The sequence below is a fragment of the Elephantulus edwardii genome, unplaced genomic scaffold, assembly GCF_000299155.1.
Source record: "Elephantulus edwardii isolate Elephantulus edwardi_28Jun2011 unplaced genomic scaffold, EleEdw1.0 scaffold00012, whole genome shotgun sequence".
NCBI classification, from domain to species: domain Eukaryota; kingdom Metazoa; phylum Chordata; class Mammalia; order Macroscelidea; family Macroscelididae; genus Elephantulus; species Elephantulus edwardii.
Window position 1 is genome coordinate 19,189,308 of NW_006399762.1, and position 24,299 is coordinate 19,213,606.

At 37.4% G+C, this 24,299-nt stretch overlaps 1 protein-coding gene across 1 annotated transcript in view; it reads right to left on the minus strand.

Annotated features, from left to right (window-relative positions):
• AP1AR (adaptor-related protein complex 1 associated regulatory protein) overlaps positions 1-24,299 on the minus strand; it is an 81,519-nt gene that overhangs the window by 6,157 nt on the left and 51,063 nt on the right. The window contains exons 4-9 of the mRNA XM_006881147.1: positions 23,772-23,797; positions 14,278-14,374; positions 12,874-12,972; positions 9,785-9,843; positions 9,051-9,124; positions 8,183-8,311 (exon numbers count right to left, since the gene is read on the minus strand). Coding sequence (XP_006881209.1) covers positions 8,183-8,311; positions 9,051-9,124; positions 9,785-9,843; positions 12,874-12,972; positions 14,278-14,374; positions 23,772-23,797 — 484 coding nt within the window. The remainder of the gene's footprint in view (positions 1-8,182; positions 8,312-9,050; positions 9,125-9,784; positions 9,844-12,873; positions 12,973-14,277; positions 14,375-23,771; positions 23,798-24,299) is intronic.

A 24,299-nucleotide genomic window follows, 5' to 3' on the forward strand; every position in this document is an offset into this window, starting at 1 on the left:
CAGAGACAGTGCGATTGGCACAGGACAGAGCGGAGTTTAGGGCTGTTGTACATAGGGTTGCTATGAGTCGCAGGCAACTCGACGGCACATAACAACAACAACAACAACAACAATACCAAGGGCCACTTTAAATGTTAAACAGTGAGAATGTCAGTTCAAAGACTAAGGTGTGCCTGGCCAAAGCCATTACATTTTCAATTTGTTCATACACATGTGAAATTTGGAGAATGAATTGGGAAGATTAAAAAAGAATTAAGGATGCTATGGACAGAGTATCAAATATTCCAGGAAGCATTAAAAGAAGATGAAAGGAATATACAGAGTTACTGTACCAAAAAGAACTGGCTGACACAGAAGAGTTTCATGAAACAACACATGAGCAAGAGGCAATGGTGATAAAGGAGGAAATTCAGGCTGCTCTGAAGGACTTGGCAAAAAATAAAGCTCCAAAAAAATAAAAAAATTTAAAAAAGCTCCAGGAATTAATGGAAAACCAGCTGATGTATTTCATCAAACAGATGCTGCCCTGGATATGCTCACCAAGTTGTGCCAAGAAATCTGGAGGACAAGCAGTTGGTCAACTGACGGGAAGAGATCCATATTTATTCCTGTTCCAAAAAAAGGTGACCACAGAGTGTGGAAATTATTGAACAATATTACTAATATCACACATAAGCAAACTCCTGCTGAAGATTATTCAGAAACAACTGGAACAGTACACTGACAGAAATACAAGCTGGGTTTAGAAGAGGCTGTGTCACTAGAGACATTATTGCCAATGTCAGATGGATCTTGACAGAGAGCAGAGAGTATGAGTTATTAACTATGCAAAGGCCTTTGATTGTATGGATCACAACAAACTATGGCTAAACTTGAGGAGAATGGGAATCCCAGAACACTTGACTGCGCTTATGCAAAGCCTATACTTGGACCAGGAAGCAGTCCTCAGAAGAGAGCAAGAAAACACTCTATGGTTAAAAATCAGGAAAGGAGTGCATCAGAGATGCATCCTGTATCCATACCTTTTCAATCTATATGCAGAACAGATCATTTGGGAAGATAGGCTTTATGAGGAGGAATGTGGCATCAGGATTGGAGGAAGACCCATTAATAACCTATGTTATATAGCTGACACAACCTTGCTTGCTGAAACTGAGGAGGACATAAACATCTGCTGCAGAAGGTCAAGGACTACATGTAGTCTTCAATATGGATTGAAGCTCAACAGCAAGAAGACAAATTCTCACCACTGGGTCAATAATTAGCAGCACCATAATGGATGGGGAAGAGATTGAGGTTGTTAACAATTACAGCTTGCTTGGCTCTACAATCAAAACTCTCGGCACTGAACAGTAAGAAAATCAAAAGATGAACAGCACTGGGAAAATCTGCGGTCAGGGAACTCTCCAGAGTACTAAAAAATAACAATGTCAGGCCTAGAGACTAAGGTGTACCTGATGCAGGCTATGGTCTTGGCAATTACTTGCTATGCATCAGAGTGCTGGACAATCACTAAGGATGACAGAAGAATTGATACCTTCAAGTTGTGGTGCTGAAGAAGAATCTTAAACATACAATGGACCATCAAGAAAACAGATATGTCTGTCTTGGACAGGGTGAAACCAAGTTTCTCCTTGGAGGCTAGGATTTTGAAGCTCCATCTCATAGCACATGGCCAGAGGGACTAGGCCCTTGGAGAAGGACATCATGCTCAGATGGGTGGAAGGACTGCAAGACCTCAGATGAGATGGACTGATACAGTAACTACGACAATGCAGGTAGGTGTATCAAAATCAGTGAGACTGGCTCAGAATAGAGCAGGGTTCAGACCTATTGTACATAGATGGAGTCACTATGAGTTGTAGATGACTTTAGGGCACATTACAGGACAACAACAAAGAAGGACTGATGCCTTTGAATTATGGTGTTGGTGAACAATATTAAATAAATAAATAAAGGGCTGCCAAAATAACAAACAAATCTGCCTTTGAAGACACAGAGGCAAGGATGTTAAGACTTTGTGTCATATACTTTGGGCATATTTAAGGAAGGACTAGACGTTGGAAAAAAGCAACATATTTCAAAGTCAGAGGATCAGAGAAGGAAAAGACGACCTTTGATGAGATAAACGGACAATGATGGGCGTAAGCACAGCAGAGACTGCAAGCACGGTGCAAGGCTTCCTTCTGGTGTACGGTGTTGCTATGAGGTGGAGCCCGCTCAAGGCACCTCACAACCACATCAGCAGAAAAATGAAACAGGATCCATACTTTACACCATATTTAAAAACTAACTCACGATGGATCAAAGACGTAAACGTAAAATCTAGGCGAGAATCTCTGATGGGACATGCCATTCCAAAACTCTGTTTGAAGAAGTCCTCTGATGTGAACAATTGTAATTTTTAGTGGTCTCTGCCATCTATTTAATTTTCTATTGTTTCTGCTTTTTAAATTATGTTTGATAGCTATTTATAATATAAATAAAGATTTTAACTATATCATTCAAAGAATGCTCTCTGAAGACAAGGATATTAAGACTTCATTTCACATATCTTGAGTTTATTATCAGAAGGGCTAGTTAGTCCCTGAAGCTTTGGGATGACATGTCTGATAAAAGATTCTCACCATTCATTGCCACTGGAAGTGACTCATAATCACCAGAGGAGATTATCGATCTTTCTCCCTCAGAGCCAGTGGTGGATTTGAACTGCCACAAGGGCACCACAGAGCAACTTTCAATGCACTACACATCCAGAGCTCCCTGATAAGAGATTAGGCTCTACAATTGACAGAAGTGTACAGATAATGCTAACACTTCAATAGCAAAAAACTCAAACAATTCAATTTAAAAATGAGCAGAGGTCATGAACTTCAATAGAACCCTTTTAAGCAGTTAATAATCACATGAAGGAAAGCTTGTAGTCATCAGTCATAAGAAGAATTCAAATAAAAAAAGCAACACAATATCCTCTCATTCCAGCAAGAATAGTAATGATTATAAAAACAGAAAACAGTAAATTCTGGAGAAGATGAGGAGAGACTGAACTGTCATGCACTACTGATGGGACTATAAAACAGTGCAATATGGTATGAAACAGTATGGCCTTTGAAAAGCTAGAGATAGAAATACTATATGATCTAGTAACCCTATTAAGAACCATGACAAATCAATATATTCACAGCTTGTTCAATGCAGCATTATTCACAACACCAAAAAGGTAGGCACAACCTAACAGAGAAATATGTTAACTATGGTACACAATGAAAGGCTATACAATATAAAGTATAAAAGTAAATAAAAAATCCACTTCATAACATGGTGAACCTGAAAGATATCATGCTGAGTGAAAGAAGTCAAGCACAAAAGGACAAATATTGTATGATAATACAACACTATTGTTCAAAAAAGTTTAATGGGTAACATTTTTTGGATGGTTTCTAGCGATGGTAAGGAGAAGGAAGAGAAATCCTAACTAGTAAGGAGACATACAAACTTGAGTGAAGAAGGAAAAGGTAATATATAATAGGGAAGAGGCTATTACACTAAGACAAAGGTAAAGGAAGACACTGGAAAGTGCACAAGGATTGAAGACAATAAAGGTAAAAAGCACTACGCACAGAATCCTACAATGACAGTAATAAAGAAATATTCTGTGAGTGGATACATAAGTAGACATGCAAGCTGAACAAGCAGAGAAAGGCTAATAGGACTACATTAACAAGTGTATGCAGGTTTGTCAGGGAAATGCCTATGTGTATATTTATATGTCTGCAAATAGATACATGTATACTACTAGTAGAGGATTTCAGGGGTTCTAATGGAGTAGTCTGGAGTGACTTGTGTTGCTAACACAAAGGTAGCATGTGTCTGGCAGTTCTGCACCTGCCAACAGCTCTGGGGGATCCCAATGGGCAGTCTCCGCCATGCAGTTTACAACCTCTGAAAACCCGTGAGTGGATCAGTTATGAGTCAAATCCAACTCCATGGCAATGAGGTGTAAGCAATGCCTAAAGCTGGTAAAGTTATGAAACTACATTACCATTAAAAAATATCAAGTCTCTGAGGTTGTGATTTAGGACCATACTCTCATGAGACATCAAAGTTGACTTGCATATTATAGTTCACAAAGTTCTCCATCCTTCTTTGGTTAGTATTGGAAATGGGGACTTAAGAGGTCATTTAAGATTTAACTACTAGTGTCTTGGAGGAAATATATGTAAAGTAAACAAAAGACTCAGGAAACAGTGCTAAGAACCATGTGAACGATGAAGCTAAAAGAAATAGATGATTTCTGGCTACCACTAAAAACTCCTCTGATCAGGATAATAGGAGGTTCTGGAAATAGTACAGGGGGAAAAAGGTAAAACAAATTTAAAATCTTAAATAAAGACTAGACTTACTGACCTGATATAGACTGGTGGAATCCCTCAAAATACAACCCTTAAATACCCTTCAAACCTAGAAGTGAACCCACCCCTGGCCATCACACTTCAGCCAGAACAACAGATCTGATTTTAAAGGCATTCACATTATAGTCCTGTCTATTGGAAAGATGTGGATCAGGATTGTATCCTTTCACCATGTCTATTCAATCTGTATGCTGAGAAAATAATGAATGATGTTGAACTATATGGAGAATAATGTGTTATCAGGATTGGAAGAAGACTCATTAACAACCAGTGTTATACAGGTGACACAATCTTACTTGCTGAAAGTGAAAAGTACTTCCAGAACTTAGAGAAGATGAGAGATTACAGCCTTCACTACGATTAGATCTCAATATGAAAAACCCAAAAATCCTCACCATTGGACCAACAGACAACATCATGATAAATAAAGATTAAAGTTGTCAAGGATTTCATTTTACTTAGATCCACAATCAATATACATAGAAGCAGTAATCAAGAAGTTATTGCAATAGGCAAATCTGCACCAATGACATCTATAAAGTGAAAAAGGATAAGGATGTCAATTTAAAGTGTAGGGTGCAAATGGTCCAAGGCATGGTATTTTCAATTGTTCAATATGCATATAAAAATTGGACAATGAATAATTAGGACTCAAAAAGAACTTATGCCTTTGAATATAGAATGTCAAGGACTGTTGCCTTAAATATGGATCAAAGCTCAACATCAAGAAAACAAAGATTCTCACTACTGGGCTGATTGGGAGCATCATGATAGATGGCGATGTGATTGAGATTGTTAACAGCTTCAATTTACTTGGCTCCACAATCAACATTCTTGGCATCAGCAGCCAGAAAATTAAAAAGATGAATTGTATTGGGGAAAGGTCTGTCAGGGACCTCTCCAGAGTACTGAAGAGCAACAGTGTCAGCCTAGCAGCCAAGATGTGCCTGATCCAGGCCATGGTCTATGCAATTACTTGCTATGCATCAGAAAGCTGGACAATGACTAGGGATGATAGAAGGAGGGTTGATGCCTTAGAGCTGTGGTGCTAGAGAAAAGTATTGAATATACCATGGACTACAAGGAGAACAAACAGATTTGTCCTAGAGAGGGTGAAACCAGGCTGCTCCTCAGAGGCAAGGATTCTGAAGCTCTGTCTGATATACTCTGGGCATGCTGCAAGGAGGAAGGAGTCCTTGGTGAGGGACATCATGCTTGGAAGGGTAGAGGGACAGCACAAAAGAGGAAGACCCTAGATGAGATGGATTATCTCAGTCACTGGGTTAATGGGGATAGGTGTGTCAGAGACAAGGTTGACTCAGGATAGAGCAGGGTTCAGAGCTGTTGTTCATAGGGTCGCTATCAGTCACAAGTAACTCGATGGCACGTAACAACAAGAACATGGACTGCCAAAAATCAAACAAATGTATCTTGGAAGAAGAGCAGCTGGAATGCTCCTCAGACACAAAAATAATGAAACTTCACTTCATATACTTTGGTCAGGTTTACAAATGGGACATTATGGAGAAAGACATCATACTTGGCAAAGTGGAGGGTCTATAAAAGATAGGAAGACCCTCGATGAGCTGGAGTGCTGTAGAGACTGCAACAGTAGGCTGATGCATAGCAAAGACTTTGAGGACGACACAGTGCTCCATTCTGTAGTACACAAAGGTATTATAAGGAGCCAACATGAGGATACCTTAAATCGACAACATAAAATAATAACACTGATGAAGAACATTCATTAGGAATATAATCTTAAAGAACAATTAAGCATATAAAACCAATATGGCAGCATGTGACCAAAAATAAAGCTCAGAAGATAAGAATGAGGAAGATGGAAGTATGAATGCTAATAGGAAACCCAAGAAGGACGTAGAAAGAGTTCTATGAAACTGAAGAAGTGATTCTAACTATCACAGGACAAAATGTGCATAAATTGCTTAACAGAAAACAAATTTGTCCTGTTAACTTTTACCCAAATCACAAAAATTGGAACAAAAACAAAAAAGAAAGAAAATGAAAATTTAGGTCTTACTCAGTGAAATGTTGCTGTGTACCAGTGAGTTGGTACTGACCCACAGCTGACCCTCTCATGGGGTTTCAGAGGCAGTAAATCGTGCAGGAGGAGACTACCCATACTTTTCCCATGGAGCACCTGGTGGATTTGAACCAGATGTTTTTAGGATTGCAGCACAGCTTCTTACCAGTAGGTCACTTTTTCATTAGAATTTTGAATAATTACTATGTCCCACATGCTATACTGGTTATTTATATACATTTTTAAAAAGTCTCACAACATTTATTCATTCATTTGCTCAAACATTTTTTTGAGTATATATTAGGAGATCTTGTAAGTTTAGGGGTTTGAATCCACCAGCTGCTCTGGGGATGAAAGATGGGTGGTCTACCCCATATTTAAGCCTCAGAAACCCTCTGGAGAGTCACTATGAGTCAGAATTCTTTTGAATGCAGTGTGTTTGGCTGCTTGGCTTATTATGCACTAGGTCATTTTTACACCTGATCCAAGCCATGATATTGTCAATTCCTATACATATGAAAGTTGGATAATGAGTAAGGATGACAGAAAAAGAACTAAGACCTTTAAACTGTGGTGTTGGAGAAGATTACTGAACATCCTATGGACTGCCAAAATAATGAACAAGTCTATCTTGGAGAAGGTACAACAGAGTGCTCCTTAAAGGAAAGGATGGCTAAACTTAAATTTCATACACTGTGGCATGTTGTCAGGATAGGCCACTCTTTAAAAAAGACCTCATGTGGGAAAGGTAGAGGGTCAGAGAGGACCAGAGAAAGATAGGAAGAGCTACAACAAGATGAATTTACACAGTGACTATAAGAATGGGTTCAAGTACATCAGAGGTGGTGAGGTTGGCACAGGATAAGGCAATGTTCAGATCTGTTGAGTCGAAGTTTATTTGATAGCACCTAAAAACAAGTATTTTTCGGCCCTGGGTCTATAAGAGTAAATCATTAGCCTGTAAGAGGCAAACTGGTTGGTTCCCAATCAATTCTGACCTGGGGAATCCCATCTGTATAAGAAGTGTGCTCTATGGGGATTTCAATGGCTGATATTTGGAAGTAAATTACCAGGTCTTTCTTTTGAAGTGCCTCTGGGTAGACTTACAACTTTTGGGTTATCAGCATTAACAATTTGTATCACTAAAAGACTACTTTGAAGTAGGTTATTTCAGAGATGAAGAATTTGAAGTTTAGAAATATGCAATCCATCTAAAGCACAAGGCAAAATTCAAATAGGCCTTTATTTATAGCTTTTGTTCTACCCAAACCCCAACAATTAAAATTGCTATTTTATAAGGAACTGAAGAATAATGTCTAGTTTTAGACTTCCTGTAAATACTTCTTCATAAGGGTATTTTGGATCAAATTATAAAATTCTCAAAATGAGAAATTAACATTTATTCTGTAAATCTCATAGACACTGAACATTAAAATGGCAATTTTCTTAACAATTTATCAACCAATGATAACCTTTAATACAGTAAAACTCTAGTCTTTTTTGCTATGATTTTTCAAGGCCCTGTGCTCTAATGAGGTAAAATATAAAGGTAAAATAATTACATAAAAATTAATACAGAATGGGAGGGTAGGGAGGAAAACGTGCAACAAAGAATGAATGGAAATCTAAGTTTTCCATAAACTTGCTAAAATATCAATTTAAAAATATTTTTTAAAAATTAACAGATTAAATTAAGTTTTTAAATATAATGCAAATCAAAAAGTACCTTCTTCATCTTCCCACTCCAGATCCAAGGAGGTGCTGTCATCATTCCCACTAGTTGACTTTGTTTTGGTCATTAAATCACAACTGCTTTCAGTATTTGGCGTCAAAACTGTGGCATCAGATGAGAGTCCTACGATACACACCAAATACAATAAGATATTGTCATCTGTACCTCTTTTTTTAACCAAACATCCAATTATTTGACAACTGTTATGTGTTTCTAAACATTACTATTCTTTTTAACTTCATGAGAAACAGTTATTAACTGAAATATTATACTAAAAAATTTGTTAGGAACAATGTAAAGATTAGTTGACTGTTTTCTGAGTACAATATTGAGAGAGAATATGCCTTAAAGTAGGTTTATTAAATATGCAAATTTATGAACTTATATAGTATTTTTAACAGACAATTGTAACAGGAGATGAAAAAGCAAAAAAAAAAATTATAAAAGTAATGAAAAGCAGACTATTTTCAAAAGAAACCACTACTCTTATGATGACTTCTGCAACTTAGAGAAATGTTTTTATCTTAGAAATCAATTTGTAATTAATGAAATTACTTAGTAGTGAAGATCATGCACCTACTTCCTCCATCCTCCCTTTTATAGGGGTAGGAGAGAGAGATGTAGTGTTGAAGCAGAAATGGAACGAGGAGTGCTTGACTCCTTACATGGATCTACAGAAATAGTGTGAGCTTTCTGTTTTTTCCTCTTTAAAAGAGGAAGATGATACTCCATAATCGATCTATGTGGGAAATGCTCAGGTAGGAAGTTCTTCTGTAGGAAACAGGTCAGAAGCACCAATTATCTATCTAATGTGGCATACGGTAAACTTAAAAATGTGCAAAGAATGTTTTAAAAGACTTACTACTACTTCGAAAAACTTCATATTGTGACTTTATATTCCTCAAACAAGATTCAAAGTCATCTTCTGGTCCTGAACTGTAATTAAAGTGAAATTATATTATATTACCAAAATGTGGACCTACCCCAAACCTATTCAATCCATAAGGACTGATCAATTACAACAAAATGTGTTAGATATTTATAGGTTTAAAGTCTGAAAAAGCTCATAAACTTTGATTCTGGTAGATAAGACCTTTATCATAATGTTGCTGGCATCGAGGAAAGATACTACTGTTGTTGTTATGTGCTAGCATTAAAGTGACAATAACAAAATTTTTATTAACCCTTAAATGAATAAACAAAGCTCAGCCAAAAATCCCACTTCATCATTTTCATAAATGAAGCATACAAATGTCTTTTCTAAAAATGGAGCATACACTAACTTTACCATAAGAAAGCAGAGGGGCTAAACACCCCACAAACTACGTAGCATAAGATATCTCATGTGAGATGACATAATTTACTATATGGAACATGTGACTATTAAAGGAATGCTATAAAGTTAACTTAAATAAATGATAATTATTGAGAATAAACATTCTTAGTGTTTTTCTAAGGCAATGATTTGAGGAGGAGTATTTTTAGAGAATATAAACAAGCATAAACATATACATACAATCTTGTAGAGAACTCTGCTCTCTTTGGCAATAAAATTTTCTATGACAAGTGGAAAAAGAAATATCCTTTACTATTTACCTTTGATATTCTCCACTGTTGGAAAGTTGATATCGCTGTAAAACCCTCTGCTTTTCTTGCTTTGGAAACAAAATAAAACACAAAATCAAGCTGTTTTAAAATTCTATCTTATAAAACTCACACAATGTCAAAAAGTACTTTTCCAATACTGTCTAAAAACAAAAAATTAGAAGTTATTCTCTGATGTCTTTTTCCTCAAGTAATTCATCATTGTTCATACATCCACATCCTCTTATATATAAGCAGAATTTCTCAATTTATAAATGTATAAACTGTAACTAGTGAGAAAACACAGGATTACAAAAGAATAAATTTTAAAGATATATAATGGTATCTTCAAATATTCTCATTATATCCTAGAACTTCCTAATAGCTGAAAGGAATAACAAGGGGGACAGAAAACAGAATAAACAGTTAAAACAATGTTTCAAATTCTTCCCAGGGTAAAATGAGTAGCAATAAATGCAAAAAGATTTAAAAGAATTAGATTAGAAATAATAAAGGCAAATGACAAGAAGACCTGTCAGAGTTGTGGCCCTGGCAGTTACTGGTTGAGTGTACCTGACATGCATGTCTTTTACTTTCTGTTTGTTCAATTGTAAATTACAAGTGGCTATAATATTGCCTTAGCAAATAGCGCTCTTGTGAACATCCAACAGTGGTGTGTGTCTATGTCAGTTCAGTTTTTGGACAGTTTTGTATTCTTGTATCAACTATTTTAATCAGGATAGGAAACTGGCAATTATTCCAATGAATACTGCTTAGAGAATACTTTTAGGAAGGTTGAAAAGAAAACCTACAGACTGGAAACAAACATTTGGTAATACCATCGCAGACAAGAGTCTTATAACAAAAGTTTACAGAATACTCCTGGGCCTCCACCAGAAAAAGACTGATAACCCAACTACAAAATGGGCAAAAGACATGGAAAGAATTTTCACAGAGGAAGATATTTGAATGGCAAACAGTCACATGAAGAAATGCTCCAAATCACTAGCAATAAGAGAGATGTAAATCAAAATCACAATGAGGTACCATCTTATTCCAGTAAGAGTGGCAAAGTTTAACAGGTCAGCAAGTAATAGATGTTGGAGAGGATGTGGCAAGAAAGGAACTATTATACATTGTTGGTAGGATTATAAAATGGTGCAACCATTCCGGAAGGCAGTTTGGCGCTTCCTCAAAACACTTAACATAGAAATTCCATATGACCCAGCTATTCCACTACTTGGCATATACGCTGAGAATATAAGAACTGAGGCACAAACTGAGATTTGTACACCAAAGTTCATAGCAGCATTATTCACCATCGCAAGAACATGGGAACAGTCCACAAACAAATGGATTGTGAAATTATGGTACATTCACACTATGAAATACTATGCAGCATACAGGAGCATTAACTTTATAAATTTTTACCTAATTTGGGAGGGACTGGAGAGCATTATGCTGAGTGAACTAACTCTGTCCCACAAGGATAAATATTGTATAAAACTGCTACTGTAGAATGAGTTTAAAGATCCAGGAGGGGTGGGAAAGGCTGGAAGCAGAGGGATGTGGATGTGCAGGGAGATGGGGGGGATTAATCATTGGGTTGTAAAATTTGATGGGTGGGAGGGGGTGAGGGAAATGGAAAGAATTTGTTCGAATTTGTATTTGAGTTTTGTAAATAAACTAATGGGGAAGGGGAAAAAAAGAATAGCTGGGAAGATGCTACTGCCTAGTCTTGTAAATTCTCTAGTTTTAGGTGCTGTTATCTCAGTGAGGGGGGAAAAAAAAAATAATGAGTATCCTGTATTTTAACCAGGAAAAATGTTTTCATTTTATTGTTGAAAATGAGTTCCTTTTTAAACTATTCTCACTATTTAGTTTTAAAACAAGTATTTTACACATAATTTAATGAATCTGCATGCCTTTCCCTTAGAGAGAGAGACGGAGGTAGAAAGAAAAATGCACATTTACATAAAAATGAGATAATATAATGGAAACACTGCCTCTCTTGGGGAGCTCTGATGGTGTAGTCCACAGGGAGTTGTACGCCAACCCAAAGGCAGCATTTCTCTGGCAGTTTAAATTCAGAAGCAGTTCTAATGGAGAAAGATGGGCTATCTCTCATGCGATTTACAGCCTTTGAAAACCTGCTGGATGGTCAGTCATAAGTCAGTTCCAAATTGGTGGCAATGAGTTGAGATTAATCTAAAATAATTATTATATGACCTGATATCTGCACTCCAAGAATTAAAGTTAGAGTAGTAAACAAACAGAGACAAATGATGGAGGAAGATAGTAATAAGAGAGTACACGTCATTGGAGTCATATTTCTGGGCCTGATTCTGACTTTACCATTTTTTAGTTGTAGGAGCTCAGAAGGCAGGTACTTAATATCTTTATTTTTTTAGGTTTCTCACCAGTAAAATGAGGACTCAAAACACCACCTACATCTTAGGATTGTTGTGAAGATCAAATAAAGTAATATATGTAAATTACTTAGAAGAATTCCTGACACTTAGTCAGGGCTCCATAAATGTCTGCTATTAACAACTGTCTGAGTGATTTACCATATTGATAAATGTGGTAAATCTCCCACCTTCCTTGACAATATGCCAAAGATTTCTGAAAACCCAAATTTTCAATGAAAAAAAGAACAAAGATGAAAGATAAACAATATTCCTATGTGGTGTAACTCTCAGCTTTCCAAAGTTTATGAAATACAAGATATCCTAGTAGATCAAGGATTAAAGGACAAAACCAAAACTAAACCCACTTCACCAAAAATACACTAATAATACATTGGGAATTATATTTGAAGACTAGTTAAGCAACACTTTCTTCCTAAAATTACATTTCTTTCTCTAGGAGAACAGTGAATTGTGAAAAACTAAAAATTTATTTTTAGGGTAAAAAGGAATTAGTTTCTACTAAAGTTAATTATCATTTGGTGTCAATAATGTAAGTTGCTATTATATATATATTCAATGTTAAACAAGAGGTCTTTTATTCTGGGGGGAGAGGGGAATTGCAACGATGAGTTGTTAGAAAAAATAAGGAGAAAAGCAGCCCTAATCAATGTTGGGGTCTTCTCCCCTCACCTCCAAGCACTTTCGCTGCTTTGCTGCCCTGGCTGCTTCACGCTGTGCAGCGTATAAAGCTTCTTCTTCTAGTCTTAACTTCTCTTCTTGTAAGGCTAACTGTACATGAACAAAACAATAAGGATTAACAAAAAGCAGAACCTGTCTAACTGCTCTAAAAATAAAAGGCTTCTATCTTAAAAAGAAAAATAAATTAGCTAAACAAAACAAAAACGTATTGATCTCTAAAAAGCACAACAGAAGTAAAATTTCAGTGACTGCCCATGATTCAAATCTTCCTTTTACAAAGTTAGCCAGGTAATTCTAAGTTGAATTATGAGACAGTCACACCCAACTTGCATAAATGGAGAATTATTTATTGAGACACTGCAATGATATTCAATCTCAGTTATCATCCTAACACATTATCATCCTGACTAGTTTAATGGTGTTGGCTTTAAGTCCATTGTCATCAAACTTAAGGCCAATCATATCACTACCACAGTGAACTAAACTTGTGCAAAATTTATGTATTAATATGTAACTGGCACTGATAGACATGTCTTCTTAATTCACTAAATCACTTTTAAATTTAAGTTCCTGCCATTGATAATGTGCAAACTAGAGATACTCCACTGAATGTAAAATCAAACTTAAATGTTGTATTTTAATACAATATTCTTTCTTTACATTAATACTAGCATCTATTGTGCCTTTAGTTAATGTTTGAAATTCCTTTATTTGAATGTATAATGTAATACAACTACTGAATGCAAATAACTCAAATGTTATATGTTTTTATGCTAATCACGCTCTCTCCCTACACCTGAGATATTTTTGTAAGCATGCTATGCTAATTTTTCAAAAGCAAGCTATGAAAAAAAAACACAAAAAAATGCTAGCATAGCATGCTTGCAAAAAAAAGGATGTGGTTGTCAAAAAAAATGATGTGGATGTTATGCATAAAAAGATAATAATTCTATTTATTTTTATGAATATAAAAACTATAATTACAAGTAATTTCAATAAAAATATTAATATAAATATAGCATTTATAATTTTTAAAAGTGCTGGGTTCACTTACTGAGACCACACAAACCCAAGACAAATAAAAACATGAACAAATTAAAACACTTTGTGTGATGAGGCAATAATCTTATCAAAAGATAGTTTTTAACTTAACAGTGCATATTCTTGCCTTAGTTTCTACCAGTGAATTAAAAATTATTTTTATAAAGAAGAAGGTATTTTCTCGGCAGCAAATGATTACTAATAAATGAAATCAAACTAAAACAAGGATAAATGAAAAAGTAATTTATTACTTTTAAACTATTTTGATCTGTACACATCTAATTAAAGTTCAACAACAACAATCTCCTAAACTGAGGCTTTAACTATATTCAAGCATAATAAAAGATTATTTACCTCCTTTTGGATTTTCATATCAAGATCTTTCTGTTTCTTAGCAATAGAATCATAACGTCTCTCTCTTAGGTCAACAATTTCTTCCTCAGTAAGAGGCCTAAAAAATATAAGGGAAAGAAAAAAAACAAAACAAAACAAGAACCAGTAACTTTCTAATGAGTCTTAGTTCAAAGGAAACACTCTTAAAAAGCCAGTAATGCTATTGTCAAAAAGTCATATGAGCTATGCTTTTAATTGTTAGCGTGAAAAGTGTATATTCATATTCTAACACCTGCTACATTCTGATAACATAAATAAAGTCAGAGTATTTTTTCTAAATAACTGTGAAATATACTTTACATTTTTTTCCATTTCATCTGTCTATCCGATGGACACATACCATGGACGCTATCATCACCCAAAATACATTATAAAATATAAAGTGTAACATTCCACTCACTGGTCTCAGTTTTCATTACTCCAAATGCCTTCTACTCATGTATAGCAATGACTTTTGATTCTCTTTTCTTTCTAATCAATCGTAGCCATCTCCTGAGCCCACTTCACTTACAACCATGTGGGATATCACAGTTGATCTGAAAGTCTTATCAACATATTCAACTTTCTTGTACTTCTATCATCAATGCCATACATACCTACTTCACTCGCACCTTCACCTCTGATCATTTCCATGATTAGTGCCTTTTCATGAGTTTGAAGACTACGGTGTGCTCTATTCAGGCCATGGTCTTTTCCATCACTTGTTATGCATCTGAGAATTGGACAATGATGGCAGAAGAAGAATCTATGTCTTTGAGTTGGTGCTGGAGAAGAGTACGTAATATCCTACGGGCTGCCAAATATATGAACTGCTACGTCTTAAAGAAAGTGCAGCTGGAAGGAAAGATTGTGAAGTTTTGACTCTCATACTCTGGACATGTAGTTAGGCAAGGGTATTCCCTGGAAAGTGAGATTATACTTAGAAGGAGAGGAAGAGTCCCAGCAAGACTGATTGGCACAGTGATGTCAGCAATGGGCTGTGTATCAGAAATGCCAAGGATGACACAGTAGGGCAGGTTTCAAGTCTTGTTCATAGGGTTGCTATGAGTCGAACTTGAATCCATGGCACCTAATGATAACACTAGAACGAACTGTAATGTCAACCCAAAGGCATGTAGTTTGAATCTGCCAGCTGCTCTGTGGGAGAAAATGGGCAATCAACTCCTGTGATGGAGGGTCAGCTATGAGTTGGTCCTGACGCCATAGCAATTTACAACTAGTAACACCAGAATAAACAGGGATCTCTGCTGGACTAGTGGTAAGGAGTTGTGCTCCTAACACAAAGGCATGTAGTTTAAATCTACCAGCAATTCAAATGTACGAGCTGCTCCACAGAAGAAAGATGGGCAATCTCCTCCCATGTGACTTACTGCCTCTGAAAAACCACTATGGGTCAGATCCGACTCAACAGCACATAACAATGATAACTTGAATAAATACAAGGGCAGAGAAACAATGATAGCTATAGAACAGGGTTCAAGTCTTTTGTTCATAGGGTCGCTATAAGTCATACTTGATGGCACTTGACAATAACAACAAATAAAAACGTATCACTATATCAGAGAGTTGGACAATGACCAAGGAGGATAGAAGGAGAATTGATGCCTTTGAGCTGTGGTGCTGGAGAAGAGTATTGAGAATACCATGGACTGCTAGGAAAACAGATTCGTCCTGGAAAGGGTTAAATTGGGTGGCTCCTTGGAGGCAAGGATTCTGGGGCTTCGTCTGACATATTTTGGACATGTTGTAAGGAGAGACTGGTCCTTGGAGAGGGACAACATGCTTGGGAGGGTGGAGGGACAGCGCAGGAGAGGAAGGCCCTCTATGAGGTGGATTGATTCAGTGACTGGGGTAATTGGGATGGGAGTGTCAGAGACAGTGCGATTGGCACAAGACAGAGTGGAGTTTAGGACTGTTGTACATAGGGTCGCTATGAGTCGCAGGCGACTCAACGGCACATAACAACAACAACAACATTAGAGTTCTAGTTTATAATTGCATAGGTTTATTCCAAACAAACAAGTTTAAACATGTCCCTTCAGACAAATTTTCCCACTAATATTATTGTATACTAGTCCCATTAAAGTGTCTTAAATAAAAAAAAGGCACATCCAAATTGTTATGTAATAGTCAGCTGGCTCATAAAACTGTCTTTTAAGCTAATGTTAATGTAGGTGATTTTATGGAATAACTGAGGATAAGTCTTAAAGTTTATGAAAATGATACAGAGCAAGGCCCAATCAAAACAGCAGCTTCTGAAGACTGTGGCATGCATCAGGCTCTCCTTAGTCCCTAGACTGACATCATTACTCATTAGACAATGACTAAGGATGATAGAAGAATTGATGTCTGTGAATTGAAGTGCTGGAGAAAAGTCTTGAACATACCATGGGCCACTAAGAGAACAAACAGGAAAAAGTGAAACAAGTTTTCTCCTTGGAAGCAAAGATTTTGAAGCTCAATCTCAAACTTTGGGCACATGGCCAGGAGGGACCAGTTCGTAGAGAAGGACATCATGCTTGGAAGATTGGAGGGACAGCACAGGAGAAGATGACATCGGATGAGACGGATTGACACAGTAACTAGGGTAATGAGAGTAGTTATACTGAAGTCAGTGAGACTCGCTCAGCATAGGACAGGTATCAGAGATCAGTTGCTATGAGTTGCAGGAGACTTGATGGTACATAACAAGAAGTTTCTAATCACAAGTTATGAATCATATGCATGTTTTCAAATTCCCAATTAAAGGAAGATGAGATCTCCTTGAGATGTAGCTTCCTTCCTTTTAAAACCTGGAGGTCACTTCCTAAAACAAGTGTTAATTACCATCCTTTCAGCAGTATGATTTTTTAAAGTGCATGCTGACTTTAAGAAAGTATTAACTCTGAATATATGCCTCAAGTATTTTGTGAAGTTTTGAATAAAGTAACAAGAATTAAAAAAAAAAACCCAAACAAACAACCCATCAAAAAACCCCAGCAGCTTCTGAGGGATCTCTTAAGCAGAAGTCCATTCAGAAGGTTTTGGAAATTGGGGTTTTTTCATTCTGGATCAGAAAGCTGGATAGATGATGACTAAGGGTGATAAAAGAAGAATCAGTGTATTTGAGTCATGGTGCTGGAGATGTGTACTGAACATACTAAGGCCTGCCAAGAGAACAGGTCTGTTCTGGAAAGGGTGAAACCAAGTTGCTTCCTTGAGGCAAAAATCTTGAAGCTGTCTGTCTCACGTACTTTGGGCATGTTACCAAAAGGTACCAATCCTTGGAAAAGAACATCATGCTTGGAAGGATGGAGGGACAGTGCCGAAGAGGAAGACCCCAGAGAAGATGGATTGACACAGTAACTGGAGTAATGGGGGTAGGTGTGTCGGAGACAGTCAGACTGCCTCGGAGAGGGAAGGGTTCAGGGTCACTATGGCTTGCAAGTGACTCAATGGCACATAACAACAACAGCAATCTTAGTAGATTCTCTTGAAAAACACCAACCCATAACAGGGGTTAATGAGGAACTTTCAAAAATGCTGAAAGCTGCATTGATTAGAAAATGCCAACAAAGTTGTACCAAATAATTTTTTTTCCCTTCTTGAAACAGATCTGCTTACTGCTTATTCTTCAGAGGTTAGCCTACAAGATTTTTGCTGGGAAAGTTTATGCTATCCTAAATCAAGCCCTTATCTTCCTGGACTCCTGAGGATGCAAAAAAAGGGGTAAATGTTTATGAGATATAAACTGAAGAGAGTAAAACGCTTTGGATAATGTTAAAGATGGAAATAGCACCTTTAGAAGTGTAGTGACCTATATAGAAGTATGTTGAGAAATAATCTTCAATTTGATATTTTTGTTCAATACAGGTTTCTTTGAACTTACAGCAATACTGTATTTCTTATCTATATAAATCTATCATTAATTTGAATGTTAACCCTAAGCAATTAACTTTCTTTTCATGTAGATAATTCCTGTTCCATAATTACACTACACTATACTACTTTAAATTCTTTATACACTCAAGTTCTTTATTCAAACTCCTTTTTTAAAAACATATTTTTATTTGCATAAGTTGTTTCATGCATGTACATTGTGTTTTATATAATCTTTGATTTACATTGCATTTCTTTCACATAAATTGTTTGATATAATAATTCATATACTTTGTATTTTAAATGATTAATACTGATACTATTCATCTATTCTTATTATCACCCATCTTTTCAAGCACCTACTGAATCTTTCCTATTCCTTCACTCTGCCATCTATCTATCCTAGTGATTTCTTCTAAGATTTCCAGTTCCTCTAGGATTTCCTCTAGGATATCAACATCTGCTATCCTAGTGATTTTTCCCTTCTCCTTTTGAACATTTATACACATCTTGCTCAGTAACTGTTACTTCTTACTCCAGAGAATTTTCTAGAACACTGCTCCATCATTTAGTTCTTTTATAATCATCTATTCCTTTTTTCCCCCCTTAAGGAAGGGATGGAGATAACAAGAAAAGAAAGAAGGATAAACATTCCTTTGACCTATATCTACTTCTTGTCCCCCCTCTCTTTCCTATCTCAGGTATCATTTCTGAAATTAAAAGTATAACATCTATAAAACAGTCAGTACCTAAGATGTGCCAGGCACTGTTTTATATGCTTTACATAGATTCACTTAATCCAGTCCTTACAATCCTATGAGGTAGATCTAGTGATTAGATGAGAAATTTAGAATGTACCCAAGTAAGTCAGAGAGTACTTGACAAAGCTAGGATGTGAACTCAAGTACTCTAGCTTCATGTTCTTAACTATTATGATTTTGAAAGAACCTTGTTTCTGAAACTGAGGAGGACCTGAAGTGTATGTTGCAGTTTTCAATATGGATTAAAGCTCAATGTCAAGAAAACAAAGATTCTCACCTCTGGGTCAACTGACAGCACCATGATAGATGGAGAAGAAATTGAAAATAATAACAATTTCAGCTTGTTTAGTACCACTATCAACACTCTCGTCACCAGCAGTTAGCAAATTAAAAGACAAATTGCATTAGGAAAATCTACTGTTAGTGACCTCTCCAGAAGAAGAGCAACAATGTCAGGCTAGAGACTAAGGAGCACCTGATCAACATCATGATCTACGCAATTACTTGCTATGCATCAGGGAGTTGGGCAGTGACTAATGATGACAGAAGAAGAATCAACCCTTTTGAGTTGTGGTGCTAAGAAGAGTGTTGAACATATACTATGGACTGCCAGGAGAACAAACAGGTCTGTCCTAGAGAGGGTAAAACCAGGCTGCTCCTTGGAGGCAAGGATTTTGAAACTCTGTCACACATACTTTGGGCATGCTGCAAGGAGAAAGCAGTCTTTGAAGAAGGACATCATACTTAGAGAGGTGGAGGGACAGTTCAGTAAAGGAAGACTGTGGATAAGATGGATTGGCATATTAATTGGGGTGATGGGCAAACCGGTATGTCACAGTGAGACTGACTCAGGATTGGGCAGGGTGTAGAGCTAAGTCACAGTCGATTCAAAAGTGCGTAACAACAACAATAACGATAACAACAATGTTCTTTTAACTTTTACTTTCCCATCACCTCACTATAAACTGCCTGTGTTCCCATCACTCCTATCACTCAAATAATAAATAAAGAAAAGGAATTCTTTCCATCCAATACAATAGACCATTTTAAGTCCTTATTGCTTCAGTTTCATGGGTGATGCTGACCACTCCCTCTATCTCATCTGCCTGCAAATCTGACTTAGTTTTCTAGTGCCATCATACCACAAAATGATGGCATTAGCAAATGAACATTTAAGATCTCTCAACTGGGAAGATGGAATTCTGAGTTCAGGGTGACACCTCTAGAGGAACACTTTCTCTCACCGTCACCTCTAGAGAAAGGTGCCTCTAGAAGGTCTCCCTTCAACATCTGTGGCCTGGCATCTCTTGGAGATCTCCATATGTTAAACAATGAATAAGGGTGTCTGAAGAAGAATCAATGCCTTTGAATTGTGTTGTTGGTGAAGAATACTGAATATCCCATGGATTGCCAAAAGAACACACCAAGTTTGTTTTGGAAGAAGGATGAAGTAACATCATCTCACATATTTTAGGCATGTTGTGAGAAGGGCTCAGTCCTTGGAAGAAGACATGATGGAAAACATCAGCACCAGAGAGGAAGACCCTCAACAAGATGGACCAACAGAGTGGCTATAACAAGGGGCTACAGCATATTAGAGATGGTGGGGATCTGCTGACAAGGGGCTACAGCATATTAGAGATTGTGGGGATCTGCTATTTACAGGGTTGCTATGAGTCATAGTCAACTTGATGGTACCACCACCACCACCACCACCACCACCAAATTCCTCCAGGGATGATTTCCCCCTGTTCTTGATAGAGAAAAATAGTTCCTTTGGGCTGATTCTTGTCTGCAAAAATCCTATGAGGCCGACAGCCTTCTCCCTTTTTTGTTCTTTCTCTGTCTCCTTTAGTCTAAGGTGACGGGTTTTCTGCTGTGGTAGTTGGATTAAATATATCACTAACTTTAACAAATGTTTGTACAGCCACGCTCATGGTGAATATTCTATCCATGCCCATGGTCAATCCTTAGATTCTATAAAAGGATTTTCCAAATTTCCAAGTTTTGTTTTCATTTTCCACTATTTTTAAATATACCTCCTTCCTTTTGCATTTTACTGTATGCTAAGAAGGAAAGCTACACAGTTCCTTGAGATTTTGCTAAGAAATCCTCCCAACCACATATCCATGGTCTTAATTTTTCCATCAAACATGTGAACATAATTCATAAAAATTCTTTGCCACTACACTATAAAAACATTGCCCTCCCTCCACTGTTCAATCACATGTTCATCATTCTCCCACCCCCACTTCCCCTGCCATTATTTCTTTTTAAAGCCTTAACAGTGGCACACTGGAGAAGAACAATGAATATCCCATGGATGGTCAAAAGAACACACAGGTACATCTTGGTAAAAGTGAAGGCAGAATACTCCTTGTAGCATAGATGGTGAAGCTTTGTTTCACATTCTTTAAGCATGCTGCTATGAGAGCAGCCTATTTCTTGGAAAGAGACATCATGCTTGGAAAGGTGGAGTGTCAGTGAAAGAGAGGAATATCCTCAAATGAGGCAGATTGACACAGTGACTAGCAATAGGCTCAACTGGGTCAGAGATGATTAGGACGGCACAAGGCTCAGATCTGTGACTCATAGGGTTTTTATGAGTCTTACTCAACTCCATGGTACCTAATAACAACAGATGCACATTTAATGTTCACATTTCTAGTAACATTCTATCGATGGTGCTATATGTACTTTCTAAGATGACAGGAACTTTCTCTATAGTGGTCATTTTTTAATTTTTTTTTTTTTGAGTGCTTACCAGAACTGCCTCTGATGCCCTTAATTCTACCAACAGTTTTTTTTTTTCAAGGCAATTTAGACTTTTAATATTCAACTAAACCAACTCATTGGCTTCAACTGGAACCAACTCTTTGCAGACCTTCTAGTGGGGTTCAGGAAGCTTAGATGGCACTGGAGAAGACTGCCTTTTTCCTGAGGAGCATTTGGAGGATCTGAATCACCAGAGGTGTGGTCTTTGGGTGAGCAACACAACTTCTGTTAATCATTCAATTCCAAAACTGCTTCCAAATTGTATTTTATTCTTCCATTTGTACTTTATTCATTATGACTAAGGCTTCTTTGTCAATAATCTTTCTCCTTAACTATATAGATAGCCTTTGGGGCAGTTGGCAAAGGAAGCATATGGTCAATGCCAAGGCCCAGATGAATTGTGATTGGCCATGGAGGCCCCAGACTGAGTTCTGACAGCAAATTTAGAAGTAAGGATGAGAGAAATGGCGAGTGGAGTAAGAACCTGAATCTGTCCTCACAGCAGTGCTGATAGAGACATGTCTGGGATTCCAGCTGCTATCATGCCAATTTCAGTAAAGCTCTCTGGTCCCCAGTTGCTGACTGGGCCAAAGCCACCAGGTAGTACAAGGAGCTGGGCCAGTACCTCTTGCTGTTCCTCAGAGCACTAGAGACACAGGTTGCCCAGGAAGAGGGCTGCTTGGCTAAACTCCTAGTTGCTGATATGCTGTAGTTCCTCTGGCCGTAGTCCACACAGTGTATAGCCCAGTGCTGTCAAGTGAAGAAGGTCCAGGTGGCTCACTTGCCAACCACTCTGACGTAGGAAATTGGGAGACCACGATCCGGAGCTGGACTGAGCTCTAGCCATCTATCTGACCCAGAGTGCTCAGTACTCCCCAGTCCACCAGCCTCAGTTCCTGTAGTTCCCTCTTTCCTAATCCTATTAAGAGCTTGCCAAGTTGCAGCACCTGCTCAGGTTGAAATCCTCAGGGAGGACCCTACAACTGTTTTGCCCTGCTCACAGCTGCCTGTAATTCCTCAGGCCCAAGTCCTGGGCCTCCTGCAAAGAGTGCTAGGTAATCTTCAAAGTCTGAGAACTACATCTGCGCACTCTGAGCTGCAGACCAGGCTGCTGGGAATGTCCCCCATATATCTGCACAAGTTGGCACACACGGGTCCTGGGAGGTCTTCTGCACCAGGATGCACAACTCCAGATACTACGGTTGCTTTTTTGGGAGCCAGCTGTGGTCTCCCACACAGCTCTCCGGCTCTGCTCTGCTTCCAGCTCTGCTGCTTCTCTAGAAGTTGTTCCAGAGTTTCTGGGCCCAAGATCTCCCTGAGGATCAAGGAAATTGCCTCAGGAGACAGAGTGCATACTAGGCATCCAGCTGCTTTCACATTTCAGTTATCAACTCTGTTACCCACTCTGCTGATATCAAATTTTGTCTTAGTTATCTAGGACCAATGTGACAGAAATGTAATAGGTGGATGACAACGATAGAAATTTACTTTCTCAGTTTAGGACATGAGAAGTCTGAATTCAGGGTATTGGCTCTAGGAGAAGACTTTCTCTCTCTGCTGAATCGAGAGGAAGGTCTTTATCTGCTTTCAAGCTCTGTGAGCCCAGAATTCCGTCCAAATACAAAAACACTAAGGTAAATGAAAGTCTTTAACACTAAAAACAATCTTTTGATATATTTATGTTCCTCCATTTTCTTATTGAAAGAATAAATAAAAGTTCTAAAACGTAGTCCATCCAAGGTGGCAAAGTAAGCAAATAACAGAGCCGGGACTCTTTTAAAAAAGCTTCTCATGGTTCATATAGTTGTTGTTGTTGTTACGTGCCATTGAGTCATCCGCCACTCATAGTGATCCTAAATACAATAGCTCTGAACTCTGCCCTGCCCTGAGCCAATCTCCCTGCCTCTGGTATACCTAATCCCATTGCCCTGGTTATTGGGCCAACTATCTCATCCAGGGTCTTCCTCTTCTGCACTGTCCCTCCACCCTTCCAAGCATGACATCCTTGGAGGAAGAGTTAAAATAAAAATTTTTTAAAAAAAAAAAAAGAAAAAGCCTTACCTATGACTGCTTCCCGGGCTTTCTCCCTGTATAAAAATTAATCAAACAAAGAATTTCACTTAGCTAAAGTCTACTTAAAGCAAACTAATAAAATTCTCATGTAATTAAAAATCCTTTCTACTTATCTACTTTTATTACAGTAAAAATTGGTAAGTGTTTTAATGAAGAGCTTTAAACTTTCATTATTTCTCAATGGCAAAATTTTTTCATCTTAATTATACAGTGACCATTTTAAGGATACCTCTCAATATTTTCCCACAAATATTTACTATATGCAAAACTAATTTCTGGGGACAGAATGGTAGTAGGCAACATATTATCTGTGACCTTAGTATTTATTTTCTTTCACTTTATTAAATTACCAATGGTTTTCCTCCAAGGCAAACTATAACCATTTTTAAGTTTTACATTATTTTCATAAACTGTTCACATGTGACAAGAATTTAAAGGTACAAGTGAAACTAGGAATAAACATCTAAATGATAAATGAGCTTAGAAACTAGTGCTCCTCTAACGGAGACTCTCGGC